This window comes from Erpetoichthys calabaricus, chromosome 1, assembly GCF_900747795.2.
Source record: "Erpetoichthys calabaricus chromosome 1, fErpCal1.3, whole genome shotgun sequence".
NCBI lineage: Eukaryota > Metazoa > Chordata > Cladistia > Polypteriformes > Polypteridae > Erpetoichthys > Erpetoichthys calabaricus.
Genome location: NC_041394.2, coordinates 316,070,075 through 316,086,286, shown reverse-complemented (window position 1 = coordinate 316,086,286; position 16,212 = coordinate 316,070,075). Strand labels below are relative to the sequence as shown.

General features: G+C 37.8%; 1 protein-coding gene across 1 annotated transcript in view; it reads right to left on the bottom strand.

Moving 5' to 3' along the window:
* ttll12 (tubulin tyrosine ligase-like family, member 12) overlaps positions 1-16,212 on the bottom strand; it is a 102,857-nt gene that overhangs the window by 57,032 nt on the left and 29,613 nt on the right. Inside the window, exons 4-5 of the mRNA XM_028817741.2 lie at positions 11,357-11,516; positions 1,549-1,682 (exon numbers count right to left, since the gene is read on the bottom strand). Of these exons, the coding sequence (XP_028673574.1) occupies positions 1,549-1,682; positions 11,357-11,516 (294 nt within the window). The remainder of the gene's footprint in view (positions 1-1,548; positions 1,683-11,356; positions 11,517-16,212) is intronic.

Here is a 16,212-nt window from a genome sequence, read left to right as displayed (position 1 = left end):
AAGATAAAGTGCCTAAAGTACAAAAATACTTAAGGATAAATTAAGATTTGGAGAAATCTCTTGTAATTCAGAAATCCGGCATATTTTGCACACTGGCTGCTGTTCAGTCAAGGTCAACATTCATGGAGCTACAAAGCTGTGCATTCTCTGATGAATCAAAAGCATTAGAGTGACTTCCATGCAATACTTTCTTCTTCCGTAACGAAACAGGACAAAGAAACAGCATAAAGAAAACGTGTTAAAATTCTGCAACAGAAGCAAATGAGCAGCTAGGATGGAACTCATTTAACTGAGGTCAGGAGGAAGCAACAGTGCTAAATGATCATCTATTGTGAGATGTCATATGATTTCTGTGTCCTCCAATATTTCTTTTGATCATGGCATGGTTTATATGAACAGATCTTTCTCAAAAAGGACAGACTACTAGTAACTTTGTGCGACTCTGCAAATGAGACAGGGAACCTCTAAACTTATCTTACAAATCAGAACATTTGAATCCAATTAGATTTTGGACAAGTTATTAGCCTAGAAATTCACTGACTTTTTTCTATGCTGGAATTTCACAGTTTAAATGATGTATTTTGTATTGCCAAGAAGTACAATTGTGTGTTACTAGTTTAAGCAGATTATGTATGGCTAAAACAATAACATAGTTGAAGATTACACTTCATTTTTATAAGTAATTAATACAGAAATTAATTAAATCTAAAGAGTTCATGAACTTTACCTTGTTACTTTGTATGATACTCAGAAATAAAAAAAAAAATATTCAAAGGTTCAGCTTTTACTTTCTCAACAAAAATTATAAGAGAAAATGGGTTGAAAATTTCAACTTTGAGTTTTCAGCACACTTAAACATTGTAACATGATGTTTTCTGAACTGATTTCCAACTGTTCATGTGTCATTGGCAAGCATAAAAGTGTCAGATGTTGAACATCAAACTTCTAAAATGTCAGAACCTTATTGAATATGGTTTATTTATTTATCTCACCTAAACATGATCGTTAAAGTTACCTTCAAAACATAAAAAGGTCCAGATATTTCTTGAAAGATTGTTTGATGTTCATAAACGTTTCTGCTATGCTGCACTTAACCCAGATAAAGTTTTTTTTTTTTTTTTTTTGACTAATGCAAATAATGACAGTGGCTGTTAATAATCGAATCTATATTTATTTGAAGTTTATTTTTTAGTTCTCAAATGTTTTTGAGCAATACTGTAGAGAAAAGCCAAGCAAAATGACACCTTTTATTGGCTAACTAAAAAGATTACAATATGCAAGCTTTCGAGGCAACTCAGGCCCCTTCTTCAAGCAAGATGTAATCAAAATTCTGGAAATTTGAAACATCCACTCAGCAATATCCAGTCTTGCATTCAACAGGAATTTAGATTTCTCAAGTGAGTAATAAAATTTAATTTTGTTATTTATGAACACATGTCAGAATTATCAGTGATCAGAACAGAAAAGAAACAGAAAACTGTACACAATATAAATATTTTAATGAGAGAAAAAAAATAATGTAATGGAGAAAATTCCTATAAATCATACCTCATAATAAGCATCTGGTGGTTCAGAAATATAGGAGCTCAATCTCTGTAGGTCAGCATATTCCCATGGCAACAACCTACACTTTCGAATCAAAGGATCAGGTTCCCCATAGGCATAATCACGTGTAACCTCCTCTGTCAAAAAATACAACAGCACTATAAAACAGTAGCTTGAAGTTAAGCTAAACAAAATGATTATTTAACTCTCATTTTTAACTTTGCATTTATGCACTTTTTAAGTTACAGTGGTGTGAAAAACTATTTGCCCCCTTCCTGATTTCTTATTCTTTTGCATGTTTGTCACACAAAATGTTTCTGATCATCAAACACATTTAACCATTAGTCAAATATAACACAAGTAAACACAAAATGCAGTTTTTAAATGATGGTTTTTATTATTTAGGGAGAAAAAAAATCCAAACCTACATGGCCCTGTGTGAAAAAGTAATTGCCCCCTTGTTAAAAAATAACCTAACTGTGGTGTATCACACCTGAGTTCAATTTCCGTAGCCACCCCCAGGCCTGATTACTGCCACACCTGTTTCAATCAAGAAATCACTTAAATAGGAGCTGCCTGACACAGAGAAGTAGACCAAAAGCACCTCAAAAGCTAGACATCATGCCAAGATCCAAAGAAATTCAGGAACAAATGAGAACAGAAGTAATTGAGATCTATCAGTCTGGTAAAGGTTATAAAGCCATTTCTAAAGCTTTGGGACTCCAGTGAACCACAGTGAGAGCCATTATCCACAAATGGCAAAAACATGGAACAGTGGTGAACCTTCCCAGGAGTGGCCGGCCGACCAAAATTACCCCAAGAGCACAGAGACAACTCATCCGAGAGGTCACAAAAGACCCCAGGACAACTTCTAAAGAACTGCAGGCCTCACTTGCCTCAATTAAGGTCAGTGTTCACGACTCCACCATGAGAAAGAGACTGGGCAAAAACGGCCTGCATAGCAGATTTCCAAGACGCAAACCACTGTTAAGCAAAAAGAACATTAGGGCTCGTCTCAATTTTGCTAAGAAACATCTCAATGATTGCCAAGACTTTTGGGAAAATACCTTGTGGACTGATGAGACAAAAGTTGAACTTTTGGAAGGCAAATGTCCCGTTACATCTGGTGTAAAAGGAACACAGCATTTCAGAAAAAGAACATCATACCAACAGTAAAATATGGTGGTGGTAGTGTGATGGTCTGGGGTTGTTTTGCTGCTTCAGGACCTGGAAGGCTTGCTGTGATAGATGGAACCATGAATTCTACTGTCTACCAAAAAATCCTGAAGGAGAATGTCCGGCCATCTGTTCGTCAACTCAAGCTGAAGCGATCTTGGGTGCTGCAACAGGACAATGACCCAAAACACACCAGCAAATCCACCTCTGAATGGCTGAAGAAAAACAAAATGAAGACTTTGGAGTGGCCTAGTCAAAGTCCTGACCTGAATCCAATTGAGATGCTATGGCATGACCTTAAAAAGGCGGTTCATGCTAGAAAACCCTCAAATAAAGCTGAATTACAACAATTTTGCAAAGATGAGTGGGCCAAAATTCCTCCAGAGCGCTGTAACTCATTGCAAGTTATCGCAAACGCTTGATTGCAGTTATTGCTGCTAAGGGTGGCCTAACCAGTTATTAGGTTCAGGGGGCAATTACTTTTTCACACAGGGCCATGTAGGTTTGGATTTTTTTTTCTCCCTAAATAATAAAAACCACCATTTACAAACTGCATTTTGTGTTTACTTGTGTTATATTTGACTAATGGTTAAATGTGTTTGATGATCAGAAACATTTTGTGTGACAAACATGCAAAAGAATAAGAAATCAGGAAGGGGGCAAATAGTTTTTCACACCACTGTATATTTTTACATTGTACTACGTATCTACATATAAAACACACTTTATTTTCAGATTAGCTGCAATTTCCTCCCATAGACTGGTTTCATGTGGCATTCTTCTGTCCCTCCCATGTATGGTCTTTTATATGAAAACTCCACTCACTCTAGTCACTGTAAATAGAAATGAAAACTGCTATTCTTTCCTTCAAAGGACAAGTGGAAAAAACCTGCCATTAAACTAATTATTTCCAATTTTTTGCGTTGTCATTAACATACCTATAAAACACACCTAGGTAATTTTCTAAATTTGGGCCCTGAATCTCAAACCGGAAGAATAACCTACTTATTAAGTCGATATTACAAAATTAAAAGGATTATGTACCCAAGATGGGAGCAAATGTTACTTAATGACACCAATCATGTATTCTTAATGTTTAAAATAAACCATATGGCAGACAAAACCTGTTTCTTTGACATACTAATTCAACATTCTGGTCAAACCAATTTACCTTCCATAGAGAGGCATAGAACTTTACCACAGTGAAATAAAGTAGAACTCAATTGTTGTATTGTAGTACTTGAATGGTAATGTGAATGTACAATCAGACATGAAAAAACTAAAAATCAACAAAGTAAAACCCTTGCATTTACTGCACACTGTTTCCTAGAAAGAATCTTGCCAGATTCCACTATCACATGGCCAAAATTAAAAAAAAAATTTTTTTAAAAAGCAGCATCACGAGTATACCTAGCCTTTAACATTTTTTTAAATTACCATGAATGGACAATTGGACTTGTGTAATAACTAATAGCTAGTGTAGATAATGTAACAGCACACAGCATTTAAGCCTGCTATGTGCAGAAATCAGATGACATTATTAGATTAGAAATTCAGATGCATACAGCAGCAGAACCATAAAAAACAAGGATATTCACAGGACAAATAATGTAGTTAATTTATCAATCAATTGATAAATAAATAACTAATTAATTTAAATAAATATATATTGTGCAGATATTTAAAAATGGAATTTCAAAACTAACTTAATGAGTGCTCCGAGAGGAAGCACTGAATTGCCTAATAGCAGGGGGCAGAAAAGACCCCCCAGATTTTTTAGCACACCGTGGTGTAATGAGCCTATGGCTAAAAATGCTCCAAGCATTTGCCTCCTGGAAGGGATGGAGGGAATGTTTCATGATGGTATCCAATTTTGCTACCAACCTCTTTTCTACAACAGCTTCCATTGTGCCCAGGGTCTGCCCAGTGATGGAGCAGTCTTTCCAGGTACGTTTGGTCAGGCATTGTGATTCTTTTGAGCTCAGTTTGCTACCCCAGAAGACTGAAGCATAGAATACCACACTGGCCACCATAGACTGGCAGAACATTTCCAGCAGCTTGATGCACACGTTAAAAGATCTAAGTCTCCTTAGGAAATAGTCTCCTCTAGCCCTTTTTGTACAGCGCCACTGTGTTGTCAGACCAGTCCAGTTTGTTGTTTATATGTTTGTTGTTTATATGGACCCCCAGGGATTTGTAGCTCTGCACCACTCCACATCCTCCCCTTAGACTTGCAGATAACAAGGACAAACTCACTATCTGGGCTGGATTTTCAGCATGTAAAGTAAAAGAAATACCAGTTCCAAGATACACAGAATTAACTCATTGACATAAAGAAAATAAAATGCAAACATTAAATGGAGGCTTCGCTTGATGGCCTCAGATTAAAGCTGTATTGTTTAATTATTTTGAGCTTGAATTTTTTCTTTTTTTGTTATGGTTGTAATCTGAATTTTTCAGAAAAAAAGTTTTCTTTTTCTTTCATTACTCCAACTACCGAAAGCATACAACTAATAAATGTATAGACACTCTATACATGTTATTTTTTACGTGCATGGTACAGTTCAAGCCAACCAAGTACATGCATTACTAAGTCACACTATTTGCAGTATGTGCTACACTGCTGACTGTTTTTCAGCAGGATTATCATTATCATTTTCTTCTTACGGCTCAAAATCCTTCATTGAGAGTGTAGAATCTGAATCATCAACAGTACACAAAACATATTTTGCAGACAATTTTTTTATGAGAGCAACTGCAGGTATTTGATGGTATACAACAAGAAAAATGAATGGCGACTGTTTGAACAAATGAGTCTTTGCTGTCATCTAGTGGACAAAAGTAAATCATGCATTTTAGGATATTTTTCTTAATGACTGAATTTTACAACTTGATGTCAACTTTTGTTGACTTATCACGTCTACCTTTTAGGTCGACTTTTCTTGTCATCCTCCTTGAAAGAGTTAATGAAGTTTCCAGTATTTTGGTTTCTAATCAGGCTCCCATTTTCAATAAGGGCTCTAACCCGACACATCTCACTGAATACTTCTAAGTTCCTTGACTAATCTTGGGTTGACCACAAACTCCTTTTAGTACTCTCATATAAACTGCTTGCTGAATAATTAATTTTCTGGAGAACTCAGCTACAATAGTAAAAGAGTTAGGAACAGCAAATCAGGTATGTGCACATAAGCATGAGGACAACTAATGGAAAAATTATACTGAAAGTATGCTTTGTTTTCAGTCTGTTGTTACCATGGGATGGCTATGAAATTATGGCTCAGACTGCATATACTGTAAATCCTTTGCAAATTTTCATTTGTAACTACAATAACATAAGTTTTACTCAAAGCCTGTTATGTAGTTACAGTGGTGTGAAAAACTATTTGCCCCCTTCCTGATTTCTTATTCTTTTGCATGTTTGTCACACAAAATGTTTCTGATCATCAAACACATTTAACCATTAGTCAAATATAACACAAGTAAACACAAAATGCAGTTTTTAAATGATGGTGTTTATTATTTAGGGAGAAAAAAAATCCAAACCTACATGGCCCTGTGCGAAAAAGTAATTGCCCCCTTGTTAAAAAATAACCTAACTGTGGTGTATCACACCTGAGTTCAATTTCCGTAGCCACCCCCAGGCCTGATTACTGCCACACCTGTTTCAATCAAGAAATCACTTAAATCGGAGCTGCCTGACACAGAGAAGTAGACCAAAAGCACCTCAAAAGCTAGACATCATGCCAAGATCCAAAGAAATTCAGGAACAAATGAGAACAGAAGTAATTGAGATCTATCAGTGTGGTAAAGGTTATAAAGCCATTTCTAAAGCTTTGGGACTCCAGCGAACCACAGTGAGAGCCATTATCCACAAATGGCAAAAACATGGAACAGTGGTGAACCTTCCCAGGAGTGGCCGGCCGACCAAAATTACCCCAAGAGCGCAGAGACGACTCATCCGAGAGGTCACAAAAGACCCCAGGACAACGTCTAAAGAACTGCAGGCCTCACTTGCCTCAATTAAGGTCAGTGTTCACGACTCCACCATAAGAAAGAGACTGGGCAAAAACGGCCTGCATGGCAGATTTCCAAGACGCAAACCACTGTTAAGCAAAAAGAACATTAGGGCTCGTCTCAATTTTGCTAAGAAACATCTCAATGATTGCCAAGACTTTTGGGAAAATACCTAGTGGACTGATGAGACAAAAGTTGAACTTTTTGGAAGGCAAATGTCCCGTTACATCTGGCGTAAAAGGAACACAGCATTTCAGAAAAAGAACATCATACCAACAGTAAAATATGGTGGTGGTAGTGTGATGGTCTGGGGTTGTTTTGCTGCTTCAGGACCTGGAAGGCTTGCTGTGATAGATGGAACCATGAATTCTACTGTCTACCAAAAAATCCTGAAGGAGAATGTCCGGCCATCTGTTCGTCAGCTCAAGCTGAAGCGATCTTGGGTGCTGCAACAGGACAATGACCCAAAACACACCAGCAAATCCACCTCTGAATGGCTGAAGAAAAACAAAATGAAGACTTTGGAGTGGCCTAGTCAAAGTCCTGACCTGAATCCAATTGAGATGCTATGGCATGACCTTAAAAAGGCGGTTCATGCTAGAAAACCCTCAAATAAAGCTGAATTACAACAATTTTGCAAAGATGAGTGGGCCAAAATTCCTCCAGAGCGCTGTAAAAGACTCATTGCAAGTTATCGCAAACGCTTGATTGCAGTTATTGCTGCTAAGGGTGGCCCAACCAGTTATTAGGTTCAGGGGGCAATTACTTTTTCACACAGGGCCATGTAGGTTTGGATTTTTTTTTCTCCCTAAATAATAAAAACCACCATTTACAAACTGCATTTTGTGTTTACTTGTGTTATATTTGACTAATGGTTAAATGTGTTTGATGATCAGAAACATTTTGTGTGACAAACATGCAAAAGAATAAGAAATCAGGAAGGGGGCAAATAGTTTTTCACACCACTGTAGATTTTCAACTTTCGGACATTTTTATTATTGTTTTAATGGAGTCATTATATATACAGTGATCCCTCGCTATATCGCGCTTCGTCTTTCACGGCTTCACTCCATCGCGGATTTTAAATGTAAGAATATGTGAATATATATCGCGGATTTTTCACTGCTTCGCGGATGTCTGCGGTCTACAGTACATGTGCTTCCTCAGTTGATTTGCCCATTTGAATTCAAACAAGGGACGCATTTGAATTCAAACAAGGGACGCTATTGGCGGATGGCTGAGAAGCTACCCAATCAGAGCACGTGGTTAAGCTCCTGGGTGCTGTGCTAACTCTCGAGCGTCTCGCGACCATTCTCTGAATGGCAAAAGATCTCCAGACATCAGTTGAAGAATGGGACCCGCAAATGATTCGTTCTTTGCAATTTAAAAATGCTCTTGATGGCGCCACGGAATTGTATAGGAACCTCTTTACACAAATGAAAAAGCCGAGCCAGCAACTGCCCATCACCATGTTCCTTACACGCAAAACACTGCCTAGTACGCCTTCAGTGGAAGAAGACGACGGTGGTGCTACACAGTCGCCTGAAGAGGCTCCTTTAGAACAGCTGTGACAGTGCAGTAAATGTCATCGTTATCTGACAACTTGGTGAGTACCCAAAACTATTTTTCTACGTACTTAGTACATGTATGTACGTTTATTGTAACTGTGCACACATTTTATACAATTTTTTCCTTGCATTGTTGGTATTTATTGCCGGTGGCCTGTCTATCGTAATGGCTGTAACAAATGTGATATCAGAGACGCTCTACAGTATCTTTAAAATAACATTTTGGTGTTATGTACAGCATTTACATGTTATAGATTTTTCACGTATTTTTATATTACCTACTCAATTACAATATGTTTAAAACTGTATTACGTATTAAATAAAACTCCTCAATGATATACGATACGTATGTTTGTGAGTAGTATATAAACTGTGTTTACATACATAATTTCAACGAATCTTACCTAATAACTAAGAGACTATAAAGGGTTTATGCTGTATAACTGTACGGGGAATATTTATAAACCATGTGGGAGAGTTTATAAGGACTTAAAATATATAAAAATAACCATATAAACATATGGTTTCTACTTCGCGGATTTTCTTATTTCGCGGGTGGCTCTTGAACGCAACCCCCGCGATGGAGGAGGGATTACTGTATATATTTTTTTTTCTGAAAACATCTTCCAATTTTTGTCAGAAAATAAGTTAGTATGAACTTTGTAAGGAAAATTAAAATATCCTTTATGTTATTGATGGGTAATATAGGCATTTCAGCATCAACAATATAAATTATTGTTATGAAGCATTATAATGTGTTAAAAAGTTTTTTAATGACAATATGAATAAGACTTTAATTGTTTTTTCCTTGCATGAACTTTTGATTTCAGTAACAGCTGCTAGTCTTAACCACACAATACTGGTGTTAGTAGACAGAATGCAGAGAACACAGCCTTGCATAGAAGAAATTTTAATTGAAAATGGCAGTATAGCACCATTATATACTTCTCAAAAAATTAAAGGAACACTTTTTAATCAGAGTATAGCATCAAGTCAATGAAACTTCTGGGATACTGATCTGGTCAGTTAAGTAGCAGAAGGGGTTGTTAATCAGTTTCAGCTGCTTTGGTGTTAATGAAATTAACAGCAGGTACACTAGAGGGGTAACAATGAGACGACCCCCAAAACAGGAATGGTTTAACAGGTGTAGGCCACTGACATTTTTGCCTCCTCATCTGTTTTTTCACTAGTTTTGCATTTGGCTACGGTCAGTATCACTACTGGTAGCATGAGGCGATACCTGGACCCTACAGAGGTTGCACAGGTAGTCCAACTTCTCCAGGATGGCACATCAATGCGTATCATTGCCAGAAGGTTTGCTGTGTCTCCCAGAACAGTCTCAATGGCATGGAGGAGATTCCAGGAGAGAGGCAGTTACTCTAGGAGAGCTGGGCAGGGCCCCTCGTAGAAGGTCCTTAACCCATGAGCAGGACCCATATCTGCTCCTTTGGTCAAGGAGGAACAGGATGAGCACTGCCAGAGCCCTACAAAATGACCTCCAGCAGGCCATTGTTGTGAATGTCTCTGACCAAACAATCAGAAACAGACTTCATGAGGGTGGCCTGAGGGCCCAACGTCCTCCAGTGGACCCTGTGCTCACTGCCCGGCACCATGGAGTTTGATTGGCATTTGCCTGCTGCATCATTTTTTCACTTTGATTTTCAGGTTATCTTTGAATTCAGCCCCTCTGTAGGTTGATAATTTTCATTTCCATCAAATGATGTGGAATCCTTTCTAACACATTACCCAGTCCATATCAGTATACTATAGATATCCAGCATGATTTTTTTTCCCCGATTGAGATCTGATGTGTTTTCAAAGTGTTCCTTTAATTTTTTGAGCAGTTTTATTTTAAGAAATGTCAAAACTTTAAAAATGGTAAAATGGTAATGGTAAAATTTTCTGGACTTTCTAGAGGAGTAAAAGGTTAGACTCTCAAATCATTACCTTTATTTCATAAATATGTACTGATAAGTACTGTCAAAAGTACATTGGGTAGTAAAGGACTTGGATTTTTCACCTTGGCTGAGACAAGCTTTAAAAAGTCATTGGCTTCAAACAGAAAGAACCAGCAGCAGAGGAAGCAGGAAATGCACAGCCACCAAATTCACTGATAACAGTGAGTCATCGGAGTTGGAGAAATGTTAACCTTACGAGACTGAACACCAACACATATTGGGTGTGTCGTCCAGCATAATCTATAAAAGCTGGTGAAACATCAATGTTGTATGGTGATTTGCCACATCCATTTGCTTTGCTTCTACTTTTGGAACATTAGTACTGTTAAAGAGTATAATGACTGAAACAATTAACTAAACCAGCCCCAAGCCTCTGCTACTGGGGTCTGTAGGATAGGGGAGAGGAGGACGTGGAGTCAGCACTGGGTGAAGTTGGACCAGAATCCTAGATGTAAGTTGTCTCCATCCCAGCCAGACGAATGTAAGGATAAGAGTACAAGAATTGAGGTGGAGGACATACAGTATTTGTGGGTCTGCATAACAAAGTTAGGATAGGGTTATCCCAAAACTCTTTCAAAATTAAACAGTTATCTCTTGTATTATTTTTCTCACATATTATGGCCTTTTTCTTCCATTGATAAAGGTCCAATATAATTTTTTATTAGGCAGTTTTCAATTTTATTGCATGTTGGTAAATGTATCATCCTTTCTAACACTTGTATGTATTGCTCACGTCACAACGATGCCATGGACACTAAAGAAGGTGATGCACAATACGGTGTGGATACCTCAAATTAGATTTATACCTCCAAATCTGTAATCCTGAAAGCGACTAAATCAACACTCTTGTTTGTGAATTCATCTCTCCTGTTTTACATAATTTTTATGTAATAACTGATTTAATTGTTCCTTTTTTGTTTATGTCACTTCTCAAACATTCACGCTCTACAGAACATGGTTTTCCTGACAGCAGCTCTGTCTAATATCATTCAGGCCCATTTGTAAAACAAAATACCTTGAAATAAATGCTTTAATCAGTTGTATATACAAGGATAACAGTGACTGTAATAACCTGGTAGAAAACAGAGCTACCTCCACTGTCCAGATCCCGGAGAGGCCACAGGATGGTGTAAGCAATCTGCTGTGATGTGTAAAATAAAGGAGCAGTGCAACAGGTTGGTTCATTTGAATGCTGTATTTCAGAGCCAAATTCATCCATGACGTACCACACTGGAACTTTTTCCTCCGCAGTCTGTTAATACATAAATAACAGTTGATGAACCAAATGAATAATCTAGCAGACAATAAAATATGTAAAGACAGATTATAACTTTACTTAGTCAAGAAAATAGCAATACAAACTTAAAGGAAAAACAGTAATCAGAAACATGAAGTGAAAATGATGCCCTTTCAACATACTGTACGTGAAGTCTGATATTTACCGTAAAATTATTTCAGTATGGTAATTATGTGCAGTGTACTGGAAACAGGAAGGTCTTGGTGTTTCACATATAGCCTGAAGTGGCACTAGAGATCCAGGTGGCACAACTACTAAAAAATGTGTAGGCTCCAAGAGGTGACTTGAGGACATAGTTTTTTATGTGATTAAATTGGTAAAGAGTGAGCTGACCACAAAATCTTAGTAATGGAAATATAACCTGCCAGTCCATCCTTCACATGACAAGGTAACAAGCTAGAGATATGTAAGAGAGATATCAAACGGTGGAACATATAATGGACTGACCTACAAGACTATTGATGTTTGATCTGGCTGTGTATTTTAACCATTATGTAATCAAGCATGATCTACCAATTTGAGCGTATTTGATAGGGGTTTGCACAGGATATATGTGGATATGTCTACAGCTGCACAGACATTCAGTAAGCCTCATTAAAGCTTCCCTACAGCCTCTAAGAATGTATGACACCCAACCACGATCCAGGATGGACAGAGATAGAAAGGAAAGGTCTATTCTGCCAGGCCTTCCTAGGTGTTTGAACCTCTCCTGGTTCCTTTAGGAAATGATCATATACTCAAATAGTAGTGAGAAAAGCGCTATATAAATGTAAAGAATTATTATTATTACTATACTCAAATACTTAAATGACTTGCAAAAAATTCTATTGATTACATTAAAAAAGTTTATTGGTAATGATTTCTGATGCATAAGTACAGCTGTGAAATTCTAATAATAATAGTAACAATCAAACAATGTGTAGAGCCAACCAACTTAGCACAAGTGAGTATACATCACAATAAAGTGTTTAAATGTTAAAGACATATGTGAGCTCTTTTCTATCATTGCTCCAACATTTGTCTTGATGGGGTGTGCACAATAGCAAGTGTAGCCAGGAATATACAGAAAAAGTGCACATACAGAAAATAGTCAGTGTTTCAGGCAAGAGAGTCTGATACCTTTGCCTATGGGTTTACATAGATGTAGAGGAGGCTTGGTATTGTGCAAACATTTTAGAGAAGGTTTTATCTCTGGTAAGAAGTCTTGGGAGCTCTTCAGGGAGACAGCATGAGAAAACAATTGTAAATATACTTGATCAAAATCAAAAAAGAGGTCCATGATCCCACAACACCTCTAAAAACATAAATCTTATTAAAGGGACAAAATTATCATAAATTTATTTCTTATAAACAAAATTGACTCTTCCCATTACTGAGAATATATGGACACCCATATACTGTTTACCATTATATACTGCTTAAACTTAAAGTGCAGATGAAGTTTAAGAAACAGTAACTATAATAACTCTAAACATTCCATCTAAGAGGCCTAAGAGTTTAAAAAAAAACAATAAATAACATCGGTTTTCTTTAATTGTAGTTATGCTTTCTAAGACACACAATCCAGCTTAAGGACTTGAGAAAGAAAAACTGAAAATTAGAAATCAAAAACCGGTTAAGGTGTCCACTGCAGATGTAATATAGCAATGCAGTAAAAAACCGTCACCAACGTTAAACTAAAGTGTATGATTATTTCTCTCTATTATAAAAGTAAATCTTGAGACAAAGGCTATTGCCAAGACATTTTTTCAAGTCCCGCCCACCTCTCAACCATTTTAGGTTAACAGCCCATGCCCATGGTCCTCTCACCTCTTATTCATGTGAATGCTTTAGTCAGACACAGTTCCTGCGCTCTCAGCTCTTATAAATTTTTATTTTCCTTACTTTAAGTTCCCAATAAAAGAAGACTTACGTCCAAATCTTATTGAAGAATTTCATCCTGAAGGGTTATCAACAGAAGAAATGAGTACACAGGTAATCCTAGCACCGAGAAACAATGAAGTCAAACAAATTAACGCGAAAATTGTCGATTGGTTACACGGCAAATTGGTTAAATGTGTATCAACAGACTATGCTGAAATAGTTGGTGGTGATGGTGCGTAAGATGAAAACATCAACTTACAATATCCCATAGAATATCTGCAACTGTTAACATCGTCCGGTCTTCCACCGGCTGAATTACTGTTGAAAGAAGGATGTATCGTAATGTTATTGCATAATTTATGTATGAGTGATGGGCTATGCAATAGGACAAGATTAGTTGTAGTCAAAATTGGTCAAACAATTCTGACATGTAAAATTTTAACTGGTGACAAGAAAAGTAATGTAGTACATGTTCCGTGGATAACATTAGACACCAAAAGGAGATCTTGATATGCCATTCATATTAAAACGTTTACAGTTTCCCATTAGAATAGCTTTTGCTATGACAATTAACAAATCACAGGGACGTTCAAAAAAGTTGGTTTATTTATTACAGAGAAAGAAACGATATTCACTCATGGGCAGTTATACGTTGCATTGTCAAGATGTAACTCCAAACATGGAATCAAAATTCAATGCGATATTTAGAAAGTTAATTCTAAATATTGTTTTTACTGAAGTTTTACAGTAAAAGTGTAATACATACATATACATATATACAGTGAGTATATTAAAGAATCACCCCCTTCGAAATATTCCCATTTTTTGCTTTACAGCCTTAAATGAAAACACACAAACCAATATTTTTTCCAGCTTTACTTACTCAATGCAATCTATAACATCCAAGTGAAAGATATCACAGCTACAGTTCAGAAGAATTTTAAAAAATAAAAAACGAAAAGAAATACTGAGATTAATAAAGGATCACCCCCTCCTAAACAATACTTGTAAACTCAATCAGGTGTAAGTAATCAACATTTCCATTGCAGACCATGGTTACTGGCTTTTTCCACCTGTGATCAACTGTAATCAGTGGGATTAGTGAAGCATAAAAACAGCTGTTCCTGGAGCATTCCCTTGCTTGGTAGTGCAACTGACAGCAAACAAGTGACTATGGGTGGCAAGCCACTTTCAAAAGATCTCAGGGATAGAGTTGTGGGCAGACATAGGATAGAGTTGTGGACAGACATAAGGCAGGAGATGGATACAAAAAAATCTGAAAGGCTTTATCAATCCCAAGGAGCACAGTGAAGTCATTAATAAAGAAGTGGCAAGTGTTTGGTACTACAAGAACCCACCCTAGATCCGGCTGTCCCTCCATACTGGATGGAAGAGCAAGGAGGAAACTGTTAAGAGAGGCTAACAAGAGCCCAATGGCCACTTTGAAAGATTTACAGGATTTTATGGCAAAGAGTGATTATTGTGTGCATGTGACAACAATTTCACAAGCACTCCACAATTGTGGCTTGTTCGAGAGGGTCGCAAGGAACAAGCCACTTCTACAGAAAGGCCACATTAAGGCTCATTTGAGCTTTGCCAGAATGCACCTTGAAGATTCTCATGCCAAGTGGAAAAAGGCCTTATCGTCAGATGAGACCAAAATCGAACTATTGCCTTAAGACCATGCTGTGAAAGCTTGCTTTCTTCTATTCCCATGGCTATTTGCAAATATCATAATAGTAAAACAAGTATTTGACACACTTCAATTTAGGACTGTCTGACTCTAGCTTATACGAGCATTTAATAGAAAATTTATAATAAATATTGTAAGAAGGATGCTATGGACCCCGTGATCATCAGAGGTGACTGTGTGCAGAGGGTGCAGACCTATAAATACCTGGGAGTGCAGCTGGATGATAAATTGGACTGGACTGCCAATACTGATGCTCTGTGCAAGAGAGGACAGAGCCGACTATACTTCCTTAGAATAAGGAATGAGATGCAATAAGATGCTGCATATGTTCTATCAGACGGTTGTGGCGAGCGCCCTCTTCTACGCGGTGGTGTGCTGGGGAGGCAACATAAAGAAGAGGGATGTATCACGTTAACATTATACAAAGTTATTGTCTGTTATACCTGCATTTTTACCAGTGTTTAATTTAATATTGTTTTTTATCAGTATGCTGCTGCTGGAGTATGTGAATTTCCCCTTGGGATGGATGGAGTGAGTGAGTGAGTGAGTATCTATCTATCTATCTATCATATAATGCCCGACCTGACACAGATTGGACACGGGAGGCATGTGTAAAATAAATCCTTGACACCACCACTCCTCCCAAGCAACCTTGTCCTCCTCCACCTGACTCTGGCCGTTGAGTGGTGGTTGCTGGCTCCTTTTATAGTTCACCTGGATGCTCCAGGTGCTTGATCACCGAGTTCCGGCTGCACTTCCGGGTATGAACAACATGCTGCCCACACAGGCTCAGGAGTCCCAAACACAGCACCCCCTGGCAGTGCCTAAGGGACCCAACAGGGCTGCACCCAACTCCAACTCCCATGGAGCCCTGTGGGAAACGAGGCACTGCTCCAACCCAGGGGCCATCTAGCATCCAGGGGGAGGTATTGCACTGTCCAGGGCTGCTCCCCTTGAATATAGTGTGCAGGGGCGTCCCGGCTGGGCATGGACCCCGGCCGCCTGCCACAATATGTAGTTCTCTAAAAACACTATCATCAAAAAGAAAACAGAGATGCAATAAATTTCACTTGAAACTGATGTGACATTCAACTC